The following is a 16,147-nucleotide window of genomic DNA, read 5'->3' as shown; positions in this document are numbered from 1 at the left end:
ATTCAATTGCAGTGTGACAGTGTAAATGTAGATCAGGACACCTTTCATACCACGATTACACTGGGTAGCAATTACAACATCTAGTTTCTCATGACAGCAAAATGTTCACTACTCCATGCTTTGCAGCTCTTCGAATGACATCAGGAGCTAATCGCTGAGTAGTCACATTCAAGTCCCTAGAAAGACATTGATTCAAAACAAACAGCAGTCATCTTCCCCCTACTTTCACTATGTCTTTTCATTTGGTAAAGATAACTCAATTATAAGCAGTGAATTCTAAGCACCTAATATTTTAGATACATCAAGAGATGCTTATAATTTGTCCTTGAAAATAGAAGATGTTCGAAGGATTGTCTCTGGAAAAGAAAAAGCAGTTCATGTGGGAGTTGAGAGACTTAAATTCATTTTCCGATTCAGACAAAATAAACAAAAAAGCACGACAAAATCTGAAAGTGTCACACCCACTGCAGTTACTAGACTGTATCCCAAATAGGTGTGTGCATTCCCTTGGCTCCCAACCGTACCTATCAAAATCAACCATGCTGAATCTTCAGAAAGATCAGGTAATATTGTAGCCTTTCATTAAAGACTACAAAACCACTATATTACTGCTTCCCAGTCCTTGGGTACATACCACATCTCAGTTTCTGTCACTAAACAAGTCTGCTTTCTTGCACTAAAGACACCCTAATATTCTTAGTTTAAATTGCCCATGGAAGAAATAAAAAAAAGAAATCTCAGGCTAACTGACCCCATCCCTTGCATTCAGCTCCCTAAACTGCCCATCTGATTTTAATAATTTCCCTTCACATACCCTAGAACACTACGTCATCCTCCATTTTAGATTAGTATCTTCTGCAAGCTCTCCTCTTGAGAGGTGTTAATATATGGAGTCAAATCAAACTCAGATAAAAAACCTAATGATAACTACTATCTTTTCTTAAGCTGGAAGTGAACTTGAGCAGTTAGTCTGAAATTTCCCAAAGACTTTACTTTTAACTTCTGTTATACCAGAACAGAAACAACAAGTATACTGATGCTGTGAGACATTTTGCAATTTAAATTACTATGGCTATGTCTTCAGCATTTAGATTTATAAAAGGCTCTCACCACTTTTCACTGTATCTTGTTTAACATCTCCCAGTTTAAATCTAACTCAAAACCATAAAAAAAAATTAGGAACAATATTTCATACCAGTATGCTTTCTTATAGAGTTTTAAGTTATTTCAGTGACAGACATCTTGATGTATTTTACACAAGAGAATGCATTTAGACTTCATTTTTATAATTAGAGATTTTCCCTTAATGACTTAATTTTGAAGTTTACTGTGTTAGTAAAATATTGAAATCATCCTACCTTTTATTATCTTTACTCAGATAATGAAAAATGTCATGAATAATTAGAAGAAAGTTCTGCTTTAGCATACTGTACTGTTGTTTACCATTATTCATGCATTTTCATAATATTCTGCCTAATCTCTTTTCCCACTTTTGCTTCTGTAAATGATAAATATTTAGGAACTCTATTTCAACTCAAAACAATTACAGATTATTATATGTTTGCTACTCAGAGACACTGAGATCTGAATGTTGTTATTTAAGCAAAGACAACAGAGCTAAAACTAATACTTAAAGAAGAAGGAATGGATGAGAAGCCACATAAACAGAAAAAGATCATGTATTTAATAGTACAGAAGAATACACAGCTTGGAATCCTGAAAAGGAACAATACATCTCTGCTAAACACACCAGAAATAAGTGAAATCATCCACTTAGGTGGAACTGAGTTCTGAGGAACAACAGAGACAGAGTTCGGTTAGTTATTTTGTACCTGTACTCTGTGACAATCATTTACTTCAGTCAATGGGATAACTTATGGGCAACCTTGGAGACTTCAGAAGGATTATTAGCTTTTCCTATTAGATTTCAGTGATACGTCATTCATTACAATATACTAAAAGCTTAACAAGTAATTTATAAAAATAAAAGAATAAGAAATAATCTTACCAGAATAAATAAAATTGCATACATCAATCAAGAAATCAACAAGTGACGTTACACAGATGAGTACAAGTTTCTGGCAATAGAAAATTACTTACTAAACAGCTTTTTACTGAATACTTATGCCATGTTTTCAAAACGCTCCGTCTGAGCTCTACCTGCACCCTATGCAATTATGAAGCATTTTTTGCCTTCCTGATTTTAAAATTAGTAGGTAGAGAAAGAGAATGTTCTGTGATATAACAGATTTAGCCTTTTCCAATTATAGCTGTATGCAAGAAGTACAGCCAGACTTTACAGATGCCACACAACACCATAAAATGTCTTATGCCTCAGATTTTCAGGAAAAAAAGAAAAAAGAAAAAAAAAAAAGAGATTCACAACTGTTTTAAGCATTACTTCTCTACAATGACATTAGCATCCAATACAACCAACTGAACTCAAGGAATTAGCGTAAGATAAACATATTACTCACATACTGTTGAAAAGCTCTCGGTATGTTTCGTCACCTTTACCTTCCGACATCAGGCTGTCCAGTTTGTCAATCAGTTTTGCTTCTACCTGCAACATATAAGTGTGGTGTAAACACCTTCCTTTTCCTTTAATGAGATTAGAGAAAATGGAGAGATTTGTTTTTATGTAAGGGACTTTGCTAAATGCTATCTTAGAATTCTTGGTCAATCATGTAAATATGATGATAAGTCCCTTTATCTCTTTGAAGATGTTATCGTTCCCAAGGTTTGTGAGGTTTTCTTTTTTTGGTGGTGGTTTTTTTCTTTTTCTTTTTTTTTTTTTTTTTTTTTTTTGAGGGAGGGAGCTAATTTAAATTGAGCAACGTGACTTTAAAACTACAGGCTGAGTAGCATTTGCTGCTGCTAAGGCAGCTATCTATTTATGGAGTCAGACAAAAAGCACACAGCCCAAATAAATTGCCTGAATTCTCACTGCAGGGCTGTAAGCACAAGCCGTTTTCTTAGACTTCAATGAAAATCTCATCTTTTCTGATCTGCACCCTACTCTTTATAAATTAATTTTTATAAATGTCTGTACTGTTCAGAACACTTGGGGGCTCAGACTTACTTTCCCAACCTTCCTCACCTGCCAGTGTATTTGGCTAGAAATCTAATTTGCTGGATTTACGTATTAGCTATCAAAGGAACTTACAGAAAACGTATCTGGTGGCTAATGACTCCTTCAATACCCATTTTAAAGTGTATTGATTATAAAAAAATATAGAGAGGTGAGGCTACACTGTGTGTTAATATTTCAAACCTCCTTTTTAGCAGTAATATATTAGCAATCACAAATCTAGGGGAGAAACCAAGCTGTTGTCAAGATATTTTATTAAAGAATAAATCTATTACAATTTACATTTAAACCCAAGCTGAAAACACACAGAAGCAGAATAAGTGGAATTTTTCCTTCTCACTCCTTGTTAACATTTCTATGGTGATTTTTAACAATAAGGTTATATACTGACAGTGAAAAGCTACCTACTTACATCACATGCACTCCTCCGTTCTTAATAGTTTGTTTTGTGTTTCAGATACAGCTCCCACCCTAAGCATTATGATTGCCTGGGAGTAAATCAAATACTTCTGCTTTCCTTCATTTGAAGCAGCAGGAAGGAGGGCACCGAGCAATGGTTTGAGGCAGTCTGAAAGAACTGAGTGGGAGCTGTGGGACCAGATGGCACACTTGGTCGTTCCTTCCTAGCCCGTTAAGAAGGTGTTTGAGCAGCAAAAATACTTGGAACCTTACAGAAGAACATTCCTCAAAAGGACCATCTGATCTTTTTTTCACACTAACGGGAAGGGAAGCTAGTCCAGCCCTACCTAACCAGTAGTCTGCACTGCTGTAAAGCAGAGATGAAAAATCACCACAACAAAATCAGCCTTGTTGAAGACAACTCGAGTTTTGTTCTTCACTTCGGCAGGCCATGGATTTTATCCTTTCTCTTACATTACTAACACGATAGCATTAATTGGAGAATCTCACTACCCCTGCAGAGAGTAAAAAGGGAAAACTCTGGTAATCCCTCTCCAACAGGTATAATGTTGTGGCTACCTTCTCCACCCTGAACCACCAGTGGTTGGGACCAGCACTCTCTGAAGCGCTTGAATTTCAGTCCTGTTTTGAAAACCGCTTCACACACAGTACCTGCTTAAAGTTGCCACTTCGCCTTTGCTCCCAGTCCATCATGTCATGGAAAATGGGAATCATTACATTCCTCAGGTCTGGCTGAGGGATCAAGGTCACTTCCAGGAAGGGGCCAATCAATGCTGGAATAAAGTGAAGCTTGTGTTCCCCTAAAATGAAAATTAACGTGAACTTGAATGTGAATTGGGTGTCCTGTGAGTCATCAAGCAATCCAAATACTATCTGAAGAATTAAAAAACAGCACTCTAAATGTCTATAGGGTTTTTTTAATCTCACGTCCATCACAGCATGGGCTATTTCTTAAGCCCAAACTGTGAAAAACTGCAGACAATACAAGAATATAAGGCCAACATAATTTATCAGATTTTATTACGCAATACTGAGTTCAGAAGTGACAGTGGGTTATCTGTATCCCAAGTTAGTCTTCCAGAAGGAGAACGAAGAGAGACAAAGCACTCCCTGGGCATTTAACTTATTTTTCACAGGAACAGCTTAGAAACCAAGCTCTACATTCTTGTGTTTACAAAATGGTTAACTGTCTGATATTACATGCTCATCAAAAAGAGGTGAGTACCTTGATTTTTACTTATCTTTAGTTTTGTGAATACAGAAATGGAAGTACATGTTTTGATGGCAGGAAAGGGAAGATGTGACTCAGCTGTTCTCAAAACAACTCACTTTAAAATCAGTGCTAAAACATCTTCCATTAATTCACCATATTCTATTTCGCTGAAACTACAAAACTAAATTCTTGTAAGGAAAGCTAGAAATGGCATACAGTAAAGATTGACCATTCACTTTCCGCAAGTAAGACTTCCGATATCTTCAGAGTAGGGGGATTATGAATCACAATGCACTGACTTTCCAAGCTGGGCACTAATTTCCGTCCCAGCCTACCCCTGGATATTCCGGTGGGCAGTCACCCCGGCCGGCTGCTCTGTTTGGTGTCTGTGTTTGTGCAAAGGAAAACCAGAACTCCCTTCACTGGAAACATCCTGGGATGCATATCCATACGAAAGCGAGGTTACTGTACAAGGATGAAGGCTTATGATGACTCCTACTGCTAAGAGAACTGTAAAATGCTGACTAGCGTAACACCAAGTATATGAAATATCTTGACTACAGTATTTAATTGGACACATTACCAGAAGAACTCCGTATTGTACCCTACAGAACTCTTCCCTACTGAAACGCATCACAATTCCCTCCTTGCCTGCATATTGGGTTTCTGTTCAGCAGAAAACAGTGTGAGTAGGGAGGTGATGCACACTAAAGCCTTATTCTTTGTGTGCAGGAAGGAGATGGGACCCAGGAGTGGATCCTTGATATACCAGTGTAGAAATACCCATCACTTATCCAAATAATTTAGAGATGCCTTAGAGTCAGTAAGCAATACTTCCTACTGTAAGTAAAATATGCTACACAACAAATGGTAACAAGATATTAATAAGCAAATATTTCTTTTTTGAACATTTCTCTTTCTAGTACAGGCCGATCAGAAAGACCATTTTTTTTACAACTATGTATCTTACTGGGGAAAAGATTTATAGAACTGAGATGACAGTATCTCAGTAACCACCAATGGTCTTTGTATCTTTAATGAGCCATTTAATGAAGTGAACTATTGAATAATTGAAATATAAAGATGACAAATGCAGTGTCCAAATCTTCTACTCAGTTTTGACTTTCTTCCCAAACAACATTTAATTACATTTCTCTGAGGCTCATACTTTCAGTTTGCACAGTTATTGCTTATAAATATAAAAATATTCCTAAGTTTATGTCCAAGCATATATTTTTCTCATGTTGTCCAATGCGTCATTTATACATCAGTCACTGATTTGTTTATGCCTTTATATTTTAGTGCAACTAGGACTTAGGGGAAGATTTGATGCAAATCCAGCATCTCAAGAGAGTTTCAGAATTAAGATATATGGCTGTTCCTTAAACTGTTTGGCAACAGAACTACAATTGTGAACATAAGTATATTTCCAGGCATAATAATTCTGCCCAAGAAGAGCAGTGCTTTCTTTTCTAATTTTCTCTGATGGGATTCTTTTGGTTCTCTTTGAATACATAGGGATAGGTCACACAGAGTATCAAAGCTTAGAAAGCTGAGTTTAGCTACAAAGAAGGGAACTGCAGATGACGAGGGTTTTCCTGAACTTGAATCAAGACTTCATGTGAACTTAGTTATGATCAACTCTTCTATTACTGGCAAATGTATTTAGTCGTCAAAGAAATAATAATTGTTTTTCATTTTATGAGATACCGATGATGTGTTTAATTCCTTACCTAAATTTTGCCACATGCTGAAGATTTCACATCCCATTGTTACCCGCATGTCACCATATCTGCAATGTATTTAAAAAATAAAGCAAAACAGTGGAAGATCATTTAAAGAAAATCAAGTTCATAAGCCATTCTGTGCCATTTTTAAGTGAAATGTCTCATTTGTAGTCCATAAAAAATTACTTCAAAAGTGACGATTTCTTCCAAGTTTTTGCTCTTTCCATTGCACCCAGCTAAAGCCGGATTCCTAAACTCGGGTTTATTTGCAATATTGTCAAAAGTATCAGTTCTTTCTAAATGCTATCAATCAGTAATACAGCTGTGAAGTAAAAGTGTTTTGGTTTTTTTTTTTTTTTTTCAGTAATATGCTGTAGTTGTCTCTCTGAGAACAAATAGTTTTGCTCTAGCTTAAAGACATAAAATTAATTTGTATGGACAACAGTGCAATGCCTGGCAGAAACACCTGAACCAGTCTGAATCGACTTATGCACAAACTGGAAATTAGTGTTGGCACTGCTACACAATGGCTATTTTGCTCCCAATCTCTGAACCAATTCTGGCATTTCTATGAAGGCTGCTATCAGCCCAGAAGACTGATGATACCAGTTGGCCAGAACCAACTCTCATTCTAGTCAGTGGAAATATTGTGACCGTTACCTTTTAGTAGGCCTTTTTGCAACCTCCCGTGTCTTGCATTTCGAGAAGCAGTTGAGCTATTACAGTTTTCTAAAAGCTGACAGCAGTACTTACTTTTCTAAAACCTTTTTCTTCTTGGAAGGTGTGAACATCTCCAGTTGCAGACATAACTGGTTTATAAAAATGACAGCAAGAAAAAAGTAGGAATCCCATATCTACAATAAGCATATGGCATTTGGTTATTTCATTTTCTCAGTACTACCATTTTACGACTGGTCAATGCAAATTTTCAAATCACATCACTTGTTTCAGTCTCAACTAATAAATTACTCAAACTGTTTTTGGCTAAACTTCTTTGCATCCAAATATACTTTTCACCAACCACAAAATGTTCTGCAGAAATACATCTATTTTACACATTCTACATCTCTTAAATGTAAAAGTTTCAGAGTTGCAGATATGTTGTTTTTTTTTTTCCAATCCCTCCAAACCGGAAAAGTTTAGCTTCTAAATTTGGAAACATTTTTCTGGTATATTTAAATAGAAGATTACAAAAAGTTATGCCTTTAAGTCCAAAAAAACAAAAAATCCTGACACCTCAAAAGCTATCACATAACAGAATTGCCATTCTCTGCCCCATCCTACTTTATAATATTATTTGCAAGTCTCACTTGCTGCAGGCTTCACTGGGCAAAACTGAAGCCAGGTTTTGTTAACATACTGCAAATATACAGATGTTTTGTGCACATGCTTTATGAATCAGATGTTGACTCATCTACTTAGAAGATTTAAAGATAAACTTAAAGATAAATTTAAAATACTTTCAAATATTCATTATTACAATCCAATTATAGATGCTCCATGGCAGGAGGAAGAAAGAAGTGTAGGGGGAGCCCTATTCCAGACACTGCAGTTCTGCAGGGTAGTAATAACATCGCTAAGCACGTTTCAGGAACATAGGTGCCTTGTCTCCAGGAAACCCTTTAATCAGCTTTAGCCTCTGAACTCGTGGAACTTCGTAAAGGATAGGCTTCCTCATGTCCAGTTATGTCAAGTAGACAAATCTGCATTCCTGCCAATCTCTCCACCAGGAGCCTGGATTTTCAGAGAAGCACCCACAACTCTGCTGGAAGTCAATGGGAGCGTGCTGTCTTCTCTAGGAAGGAAATTCTGAGCTTTTTATGATGAAGCAATTGGACTAATGTCTCTTGGTTGGGCAGGATATTCGTTCAGGTTTCCATGGGAATGGGTCTTTTCAGATGCGTTCCTAGGTCTTCTCATCTGAATCCTAAAAGCATCATTCTCAAATTCACAGTTTATCATAGGTGCCATATCTCACTATATGAGGTACTCACTAACATCTTTAACTACCTTCACCATGCAGTGTTATAATTTTCTAATTTTAATTATGCAGCATGTTAATTGGTCTTGAGAGAAATTCCAGAAATGCAAACCCATATATTTTATAAATTTGCATCAATTCAAAAATGGAATAATTTTCCTCTCTGTGATAACTCCAAAATAACAGACAATTAATAAAATTACTCCCTATAATCCAAAAAATTGCTGTGCAAAAGTCCTGAATAAGTAATCTAACATAGAGGCTGAAATAACAAAATGAAAATAAGAAAAAATTAAAAAACCCCACAGCTCTCCTGATTTTAAGACAGGTGTGTATTTAAGAAAAAAACTTAATCTCTGAGCACTTGAAATTGCTGATTTAGTATATGTTCTAGCTGTTTAGATGTTGGAGCTAAGTTTAATAACAACCAAGCAAGCCACAGGATGATGTAGCAGCTATTGCATCTGTCTTACGTTAAACACATTTACTCTACCTTGTAATCAAAGTTTTCATTTAAGAAGTTTTTACGAAGGGCATCCGAAAGGTACAAGACTGTAGTAATGATCACACTGGGAAGAAAAGAATGAAAAAGACAGTAGGTTTAAGTGGAAATTCATATTTAAGACTCAGAGCCAGACAATTTTCCAATGAAGAAATAGATGTAGCATACATGGTGGCATTAAATACTACATTTTAAACACATACAGATATCCGACTATTAACAGCATCTATTGACAGAAAACATGTACATTAAGAAAAAAAAAAAGGTGTGATGTAAGAATGTGTGCTGAAAACATGTTCTATATAGAAGAATATAATTGAATGAAAAGATAAACCATAAATTTTGTTCTGCAAATAATGCTGATATCAGATTTAACACGCACTTTGCTCTGCTAGCACTAATATATATAGTTGAGCAATTTGCTTTTAGTTTTCTTGGTACTAAAAATATGTGTGTGTAGATTATAAATATAAAATATCTAGTAATTACCAATATACAATATTGACAGCCCTATGGACAAAGAGTCTTTTCAATGACAACAGATAAATGCAAAACTGCATGAGCTCTGTGAGAAAGATCTGCTTCTAAAGATCTCTATTCTGTATGTTGTAAATGGTCATATGTTGCTCTACATTGACACCTGCCCAAATTGTATTAATCTGTCTTAGATAAATATATACATCCAAAATCCTTTCACAGTGGTTGACACCAGAGGTCAATGACAGCCTTGTTCATTGTAGCAATCAAGTTTGGTAATCTACAGAAACAGAACATCCTTAAAGATTATTTAAATATAATTCATTTCAATGATTCAACCCTTAAGCTAACCTCTGCAGCACTTGTGTCTATCAACACATTTAGTCAAACCAAAAATCCATATAAACCATTAAATTCTTTCTGAAAGTAGTCAGTATTGAAAGCTTATGGGGGAGGAAAAAAGATAAACATAGAATGCTCTTTTCACTGTTACACTCATGTATTTTACCACAATGAACTCTTTAAAGACCTGCAGAGAAAAAAAGTTATATCTACATTTTATTTAATTACCATCTATCTACTATTAATATGTCTCGTACTTCTTTGAACATGGTTCCTGACCTATATGCTGTTACAATGCTAAAATTTGTTTCCCTTTCCATACTTTGGACTTCATTTTTTACTATTTTTGTAATGCATTCAAGACAAAATATGTTTAAATAATATATTTTATTAAATAACAGCAATATATATATATACACATATTTTAAGGTATAGTATTTTTCATCTTCACAACACTGAAGAATTATACATTAACCAACCCACCGAGGCTATATTTTTCTCCTGGTACTTTTGACAGATTTCAAGTTTAAAAATACAAAATGGCTATGTATCATTTAGCTTATTACTAGTTCAAATGTTTGCTTCCATTTCGCTACTCTTAAAATGACTGTCCCTGCCAAACTTTACCTTCTGGTTTGGTGTCTCTGAACACCTGTAACAGCCACATCTGAGACTGCTTTTAACACTGCTTGAGTCTCAAGTTCCATTGTTCAAATGTCATTTTTATACATATTATTTTCTCAACAATTATACTGTAACTTTTTTTACCCAAGTAGCATTCCATGTTTAGCACTCATCGTATAGTTTAGCCCATTTTTCTACCAACAGGGAGTTACAGTGTGTGTACAGCACTCCTTGTTGCAGCAGGGAAAACAAAGTGAAATGTTAACAAACTGTAATACAAGAATCAAGGCATGGATAAGAAGAGTCCTGTCATTCCTGTTATTGTGCATAATTTCATTTACAGCCCATGTGTTTCACAAAATGGAAATAGTTTGCATATTTCAGGAAGATGTTCTGTTAGTGAAGGTCAGTTCATCAGAACTATTGCTATGTAGAATTTCAAGCTAAGTCCAAAGTAATAAATCCCTGAAAAATTGTATGCAAGAGAAAATTCCACAAGATCTCAAGAACTGCAACCATATTGCCAAGTTTACATTACAGAGTTCTATTTAGGGCTGAGACAACTCCTTTCTTCTCACATTCTTTCCATGGCAGGTGAAACTGAAGAGAAAGATCTGCTTAAATTCTTACGAGAAGGTTTTTAGAGTAGAAATCTTAAATTCAATTATTAGAATATTTTTTTCCGGAATTTTCCTGAGATAATAAAATGACTGCAACGCAGGTATTTCTTGCTACGGGCAACATAGCTCAGGTTTCATTTATCTGGTAAGCCAAAGATATGTTATGGATTAGTTTATAAAACATGTGTCTGTAGAGTGAGAGTGTATATGCTGTAGATAAAAAACCTCAAACCATCAGACTGAGCACAGAAAGATGAAGCCATCAGTTTTGACCCACAACCTGTTATTCTGAATCCACAACGAACTAAAGCCAAGTACGATAGAAAACATTGCTAAGGTTGGAGGGTTCTCTTTCCTCTTTTCCTACATGTAATGTAGGTTCTATTAAAAAAAAGCAAACCCACACAAAGCAGAGACAGCAGCCAGAGGACAGATGGACAGCTGCCCGATCTGGTACGATACTCACATTCCAAGTTGCTTCCCAGCCAATGATTTCAAAACAACAACAACAACATTTATTTAAAATCCATTTGAGTATCAAACTAGAAAACATATGTTTGTGACAAGACTTGCTTTTCTTCCCCTTACCACCTGCCACAAATTTGTTCGCAATCACTGATTGTTTTCCAGGAGAAAAACCTCTGCTTTTAGCTACTAAATTATTCTGGGCTCATCCATGGAATGCTAACCCAAGGTCCGGTTGGGCCATTTTTGACAGAGAGGCTTTTCCATAAAATTTTCACAGCAAACCTTTCTGCAATAACCTGTTTGAAAAATCCAAAGCAGCCCCCAGAAGTTCAACAACTGGTTGGCTGCCAGGACTACACACTGGCAACCTGTCTTTTGCCTGGGTAGCCAACAGGAGAAAATGAAAACTTTCTTTTTCCATTCTGATATGGGACATATATATAACATTAGCTTCTCATTTCATCCTTTGCTATTTCAGAGTGAAATCTTTCCAAGCACAGAGGTGTTTGAACAAAAAAAATGTTTCTTTCATATTTCATAAGTAAATGAAATGAACCTAGAGTCACATATATGTGTATGTATCTACTGTTATATGTAAACAAACTTATTCATACATGCATACTTATGCTTTTTGTGACAGACTCTCAGGTTCAGTTGTTAGCAACATTTTGTATTACATAAAACCAAGAGTGTTGTTAGCAACACTGTGTATTACATAAAAGCAAGAATTTTGGTTCATTGTAGGAGTCTCAGACTCCCACACCATGGGAGCTAACAGGATTCTTCAGAGCAGCCATAATGATGAAATTAATGTTAATTTGATATCTTCCTTTACTGTGTATTCTGTTTGAGCTATTTTAAAAAAAAATAATCATGTCTTCCAGTCGTTATTGAATTAGATAAACAAAAGGATTCTCTGTTTAAAGTCACTATGCCCAACTGTCAGTAGATACATTTGGAATTTTAGTACAAGCAACACATTGTAGTAAATCTTACTCTACAGATCATCCATTTCACTATAAATAATAGTCATACATCCATTTTGTATGCTCATAAAAATTGAGAATTGGATGATCTAGCATCTCTACCATTCAATAAAATGCTTGCAAGGATATACATTAGTTAAACATACAGAGGTCTTTAAAATGAAAGTGTCTTGCATACCATGAGCATTGGAAAATCAGTTCATTGTTCAATAATACATAGGAACAGTATGTTATAAATATCAAACCTTTGCTCAGCAAGTAATAGAAACTCACTTTGCCCTCCAACAGCCTCCTCAATGGTTAATGAAACATGACATACCTGGAGTTCAGCTGAGTCTGACAAGTGCTCTCAAAAGATGCCAGTCAATTAAAGCTTTAGATAAGACATTCTTTTCCTAACCTTAGGGTAACTTAAGCAAGTGACCATTACACAGTGACTTCCAGTTGAGAGAGATATTATGAAGGTGTTATCCAGAAGCTTTAATTTTAGTCTGGCATATTTTATTATAGAATTTTAGATTCCTCTCTGGCGCTAGGCAACTGATTCAGACATCTTCCTATATTATGTGGTGTTCATTTGCATTTCCAAATAGAAGCTTTGCTTAGAGGGCCAGCAAGCTAGCCTACTACCTAGTTGATGTAGAAAGTAAGTCTATCCCTATAATGAAAGAAATTAAGACTGTTTTTTCCACAGTATACATAAAAACATAATTTGACACTCAGTAGTAACACTCATGTTAGAAATATTAGATAACCATTTTGCTTTGCTGAATGTATGCTGATTAGCTCACTACAAATACGGCTATGCAGTTTTAAACAGAGTTAATTTCTGTCTCATTGCTCAACTGTTAGAAGGTAATAAACCTTAAGGATTTTTTGCATGTTCTCTTCCCTCCTTCACAGAACACAATTAAAACCCCCCCTATTTCTCTGCTTTAGTGCTAAGTCTGCCATTTTAAATGTTACTTTATTTCTCAAATTTTGGAAGTCATTAATACTTTTTCATGATGGGCATCCGAACATTCAGAATTATAGATTATGCATGTGTCATCATGAAGTATCTTAATTTCTGGATAGTTACAGATTTATGTCCATGAGCTCACAGTATCTTCTGGGTTTTTTTTAATCCCAGACAGGATCCAAGTATCAGATGCTACGTAATTACTGAAAATACTGCAACAAGAAAGGAAAAAATCTAGAAGCCAGGGGGCAGCAATATTTTTATATATAAATATTATATATTGAGAGACTTATGGTATTTTAAGATCTAATAATCTTTCAGGTAATTGAAATTCTGCATGTATAAATAAGAGAAAAAATGAAAACTTTTTTTTCTCCCCCTCAGGAAAAGCTTATTACCTGATTATATCCTTGCTAGGACTCATTTCTTCTCTAGGCTCAGACAGGCTAAATCTCTCTTCCTGTAAACACCAGACAGTTTGAATTTTTATATCACTCTGGGGACAGGGGAGAGAGAAGACAGTGCTGCCGGTGATGTGATTGCAGTGATGGGTGAAGCTCCCAAGACGCACACTGCCTTCAGATTAGCTACCGGTTCTCGGGTTGAAGCCCAGACAGCCGAGAAGGCGGCCATCTGACAGAAGAAACACGACAGTCATTTTATTCCTGGGAAGCAGGACTTAGAGAAGATCCAGCCTGTTAATGGATTACTTGAGTATGCTCTTAAAAAAAGATGGGCTAAACTGTCTGGTTTTTCCTTTTAGACATGAACAGAGCAAGGAGTTCAAGAGGTTTTGCCTGCAATCCTGAAGAGTCTCAGATCATTGGAAGCGCTCTGGCTCATCAAGCGAAGCTCAGGGAGAACGGCTCACAGCCACTTCTGTCTGTGGTGCAGGCAGTGCCCTCATTTATCATCCTGCCTCGAGGCATTTAAAGATTTTGGGGTGAGACAATTCTAGCTGTCCTGGTTTTCAGCTGGGACAGAGTTAATTTGCACAAGCAGCTGGGAGGGGACACAGCTGGGACAGCTGACCCAAACTAGCCAAAGGGATTCTCTATACATTAAGACCTCATGTTCAGTATATAAGGGGGGAGCTGGCTGGGGAGGAGGGGTTTGTTGCTCAGGGCTGGGCTGGGCATCCAGCTCCGGGGGGTGAACAAATTGCATTGTGTATCACCTGCTTTGTATATTCTAAGTACTGTTGGTTTTTTGCCCTTCCTTTGCTGTCCCAGTAAACTGTCCTTATCTCAAGCCACGAGTTTCCCCTTTTTCTTCTGATTCTCCTCTCCATCCCACTGGGGAAGAGGGGTGAGCCGCGTGGGTGCTCAGCTGCTGGCTTCAGCTAAACCACGACACTAGCAAAGCTGTGTGGCCCTGTGCTTTTGCACACCCCGGGGAAGCTGAAGGAAGGCAGCCATTGCAATGGCAGTGGAGAACATAAGTGAAAAGAAGGAGCTCCTGTTCAGAAGCAGCTCCAGAAAAACTAGTGCTCTGCAGCTGAGGAGAGAATAGAAGTGGATTTTCTTTTCTGCTGCCTCAAAAAGGAACAGAAACTAAGCCATAGATATATAACATAGGAACGAGGAGTCTTTAGTTCACACCACACTTTTAAAGACACCTGGCCAACCCCCTGTTTCAGAGCAAACCAGAATTTCCTCCACTAAGGAATGAATGCCTAGCAAAGCAATTACTGAATGCTGAACTGGTAAAGATGCATTTACATCCCACTTGCTGGCAGTAATACTTATGCAATTGTGTGTTATTGGGTTCAGTTAGCCGACTGGTTTCTCATGGCCAATTCCCATCAGCAGTTATTATCAACTTCTGCCTATCTTCTTTGCTGGACAGAACTGGACATAGAGTCACGTCCTCGATGGTCAGAAACAACATGACATGGATTAATACAAGGAGATGTGTGATGCTAACAAAAATACTGGTGCAAGTAAGTATTCCTTTTGCAGAACTTAGTATCATCATCTTTAGCAAATCTGAACACCACCAGCCCGAGAAACACGTGCCAGGGTCGTTCCTAAATCTTAGTTTTGTACATGTCAGCTGTTGCAAAGCTATCTGCCAAGCCAGCTGTTTCTGGAATATATAACATTTTCTTACATTATCTATTTAGTCTAAAAGTTCCTATGTTTTTCCCCCCTCTTTCCTGTGTTTCTTAATTTATTTCTTAAACATGATTACCAGATGCAGGCTGGTATCAGCCGTTTCTTCTCTAATATCATACACAGAAACAAATGATCAAATCCATTCTTTGATTATTAACATATTTTTTTTCTGGAATTCAAACCTAGCAAGATTAGCAACACTAAATGAGGTAATAAAAATAAGCAAGAAACATTTTTTTTTTTTAAGTAATGACAAAGTTTGAACAAATACTATGATGCTTGCATATCTACACACACACTTAACAAATATATATCACGAACACAAGTTTTGCCAAATTTAATTGTAACAATAATATTGTTACTAGTAGTCTGTACAGCACCATGAATTTAAATTCTCCTTGGAGCCGGCAAGAACAATGCAGACTAAAAACCAATTTCCATCAGGCATCGCAATATGTACCATGAAGTACATGTCATACATACATACATAGTACAGTCAATCCAAAATCCTGGATTCCTAGGTCTACCCAACACAACCCAATGATGACATTGATATTTTTATAATTGTGTTGACCGTTCAGCTGGCTTATCTGATCAAAAGCTAAACCTACAAAAAAT

General features: G+C 36.5%; 1 protein-coding gene across 2 annotated transcripts in view; it reads right to left on the bottom strand.

Annotated features, from left to right (window-relative positions):
* The window catches only part of DOCK4 (dedicator of cytokinesis 4), a 259,671-nt gene that overhangs the window by 42,199 nt on the left and 201,325 nt on the right, over positions 1 to 16,147 (bottom strand). For both annotated transcript variants that reach the window (XM_075744140.1, XM_075744149.1), the window contains exons 28-32: positions 8,926 to 9,001; positions 7,205 to 7,305; positions 6,458 to 6,516; positions 4,163 to 4,311; positions 2,478 to 2,563 (exon numbers count right to left, since the gene is read on the bottom strand). In XM_075744140.1, the coding sequence (XP_075600255.1) occupies positions 2,478 to 2,563; positions 4,163 to 4,311; positions 6,458 to 6,516; positions 7,205 to 7,305; positions 8,926 to 9,001 (471 nt within the window). The remainder of the gene's footprint in view (positions 1 to 2,477; positions 2,564 to 4,162; positions 4,312 to 6,457; positions 6,517 to 7,204; positions 7,306 to 8,925; positions 9,002 to 16,147) is intronic.

This window comes from Balearica regulorum, chromosome 1, assembly GCF_011004875.1.
Source record: "Balearica regulorum gibbericeps isolate bBalReg1 chromosome 1, bBalReg1.pri, whole genome shotgun sequence".
Taxonomy (NCBI): domain Eukaryota; kingdom Metazoa; phylum Chordata; class Aves; order Gruiformes; family Gruidae; genus Balearica; species Balearica regulorum.
Note: the sequence above shows the minus strand (reverse complement) of the source record. Positions and strands in the feature narration are given on the sequence as shown.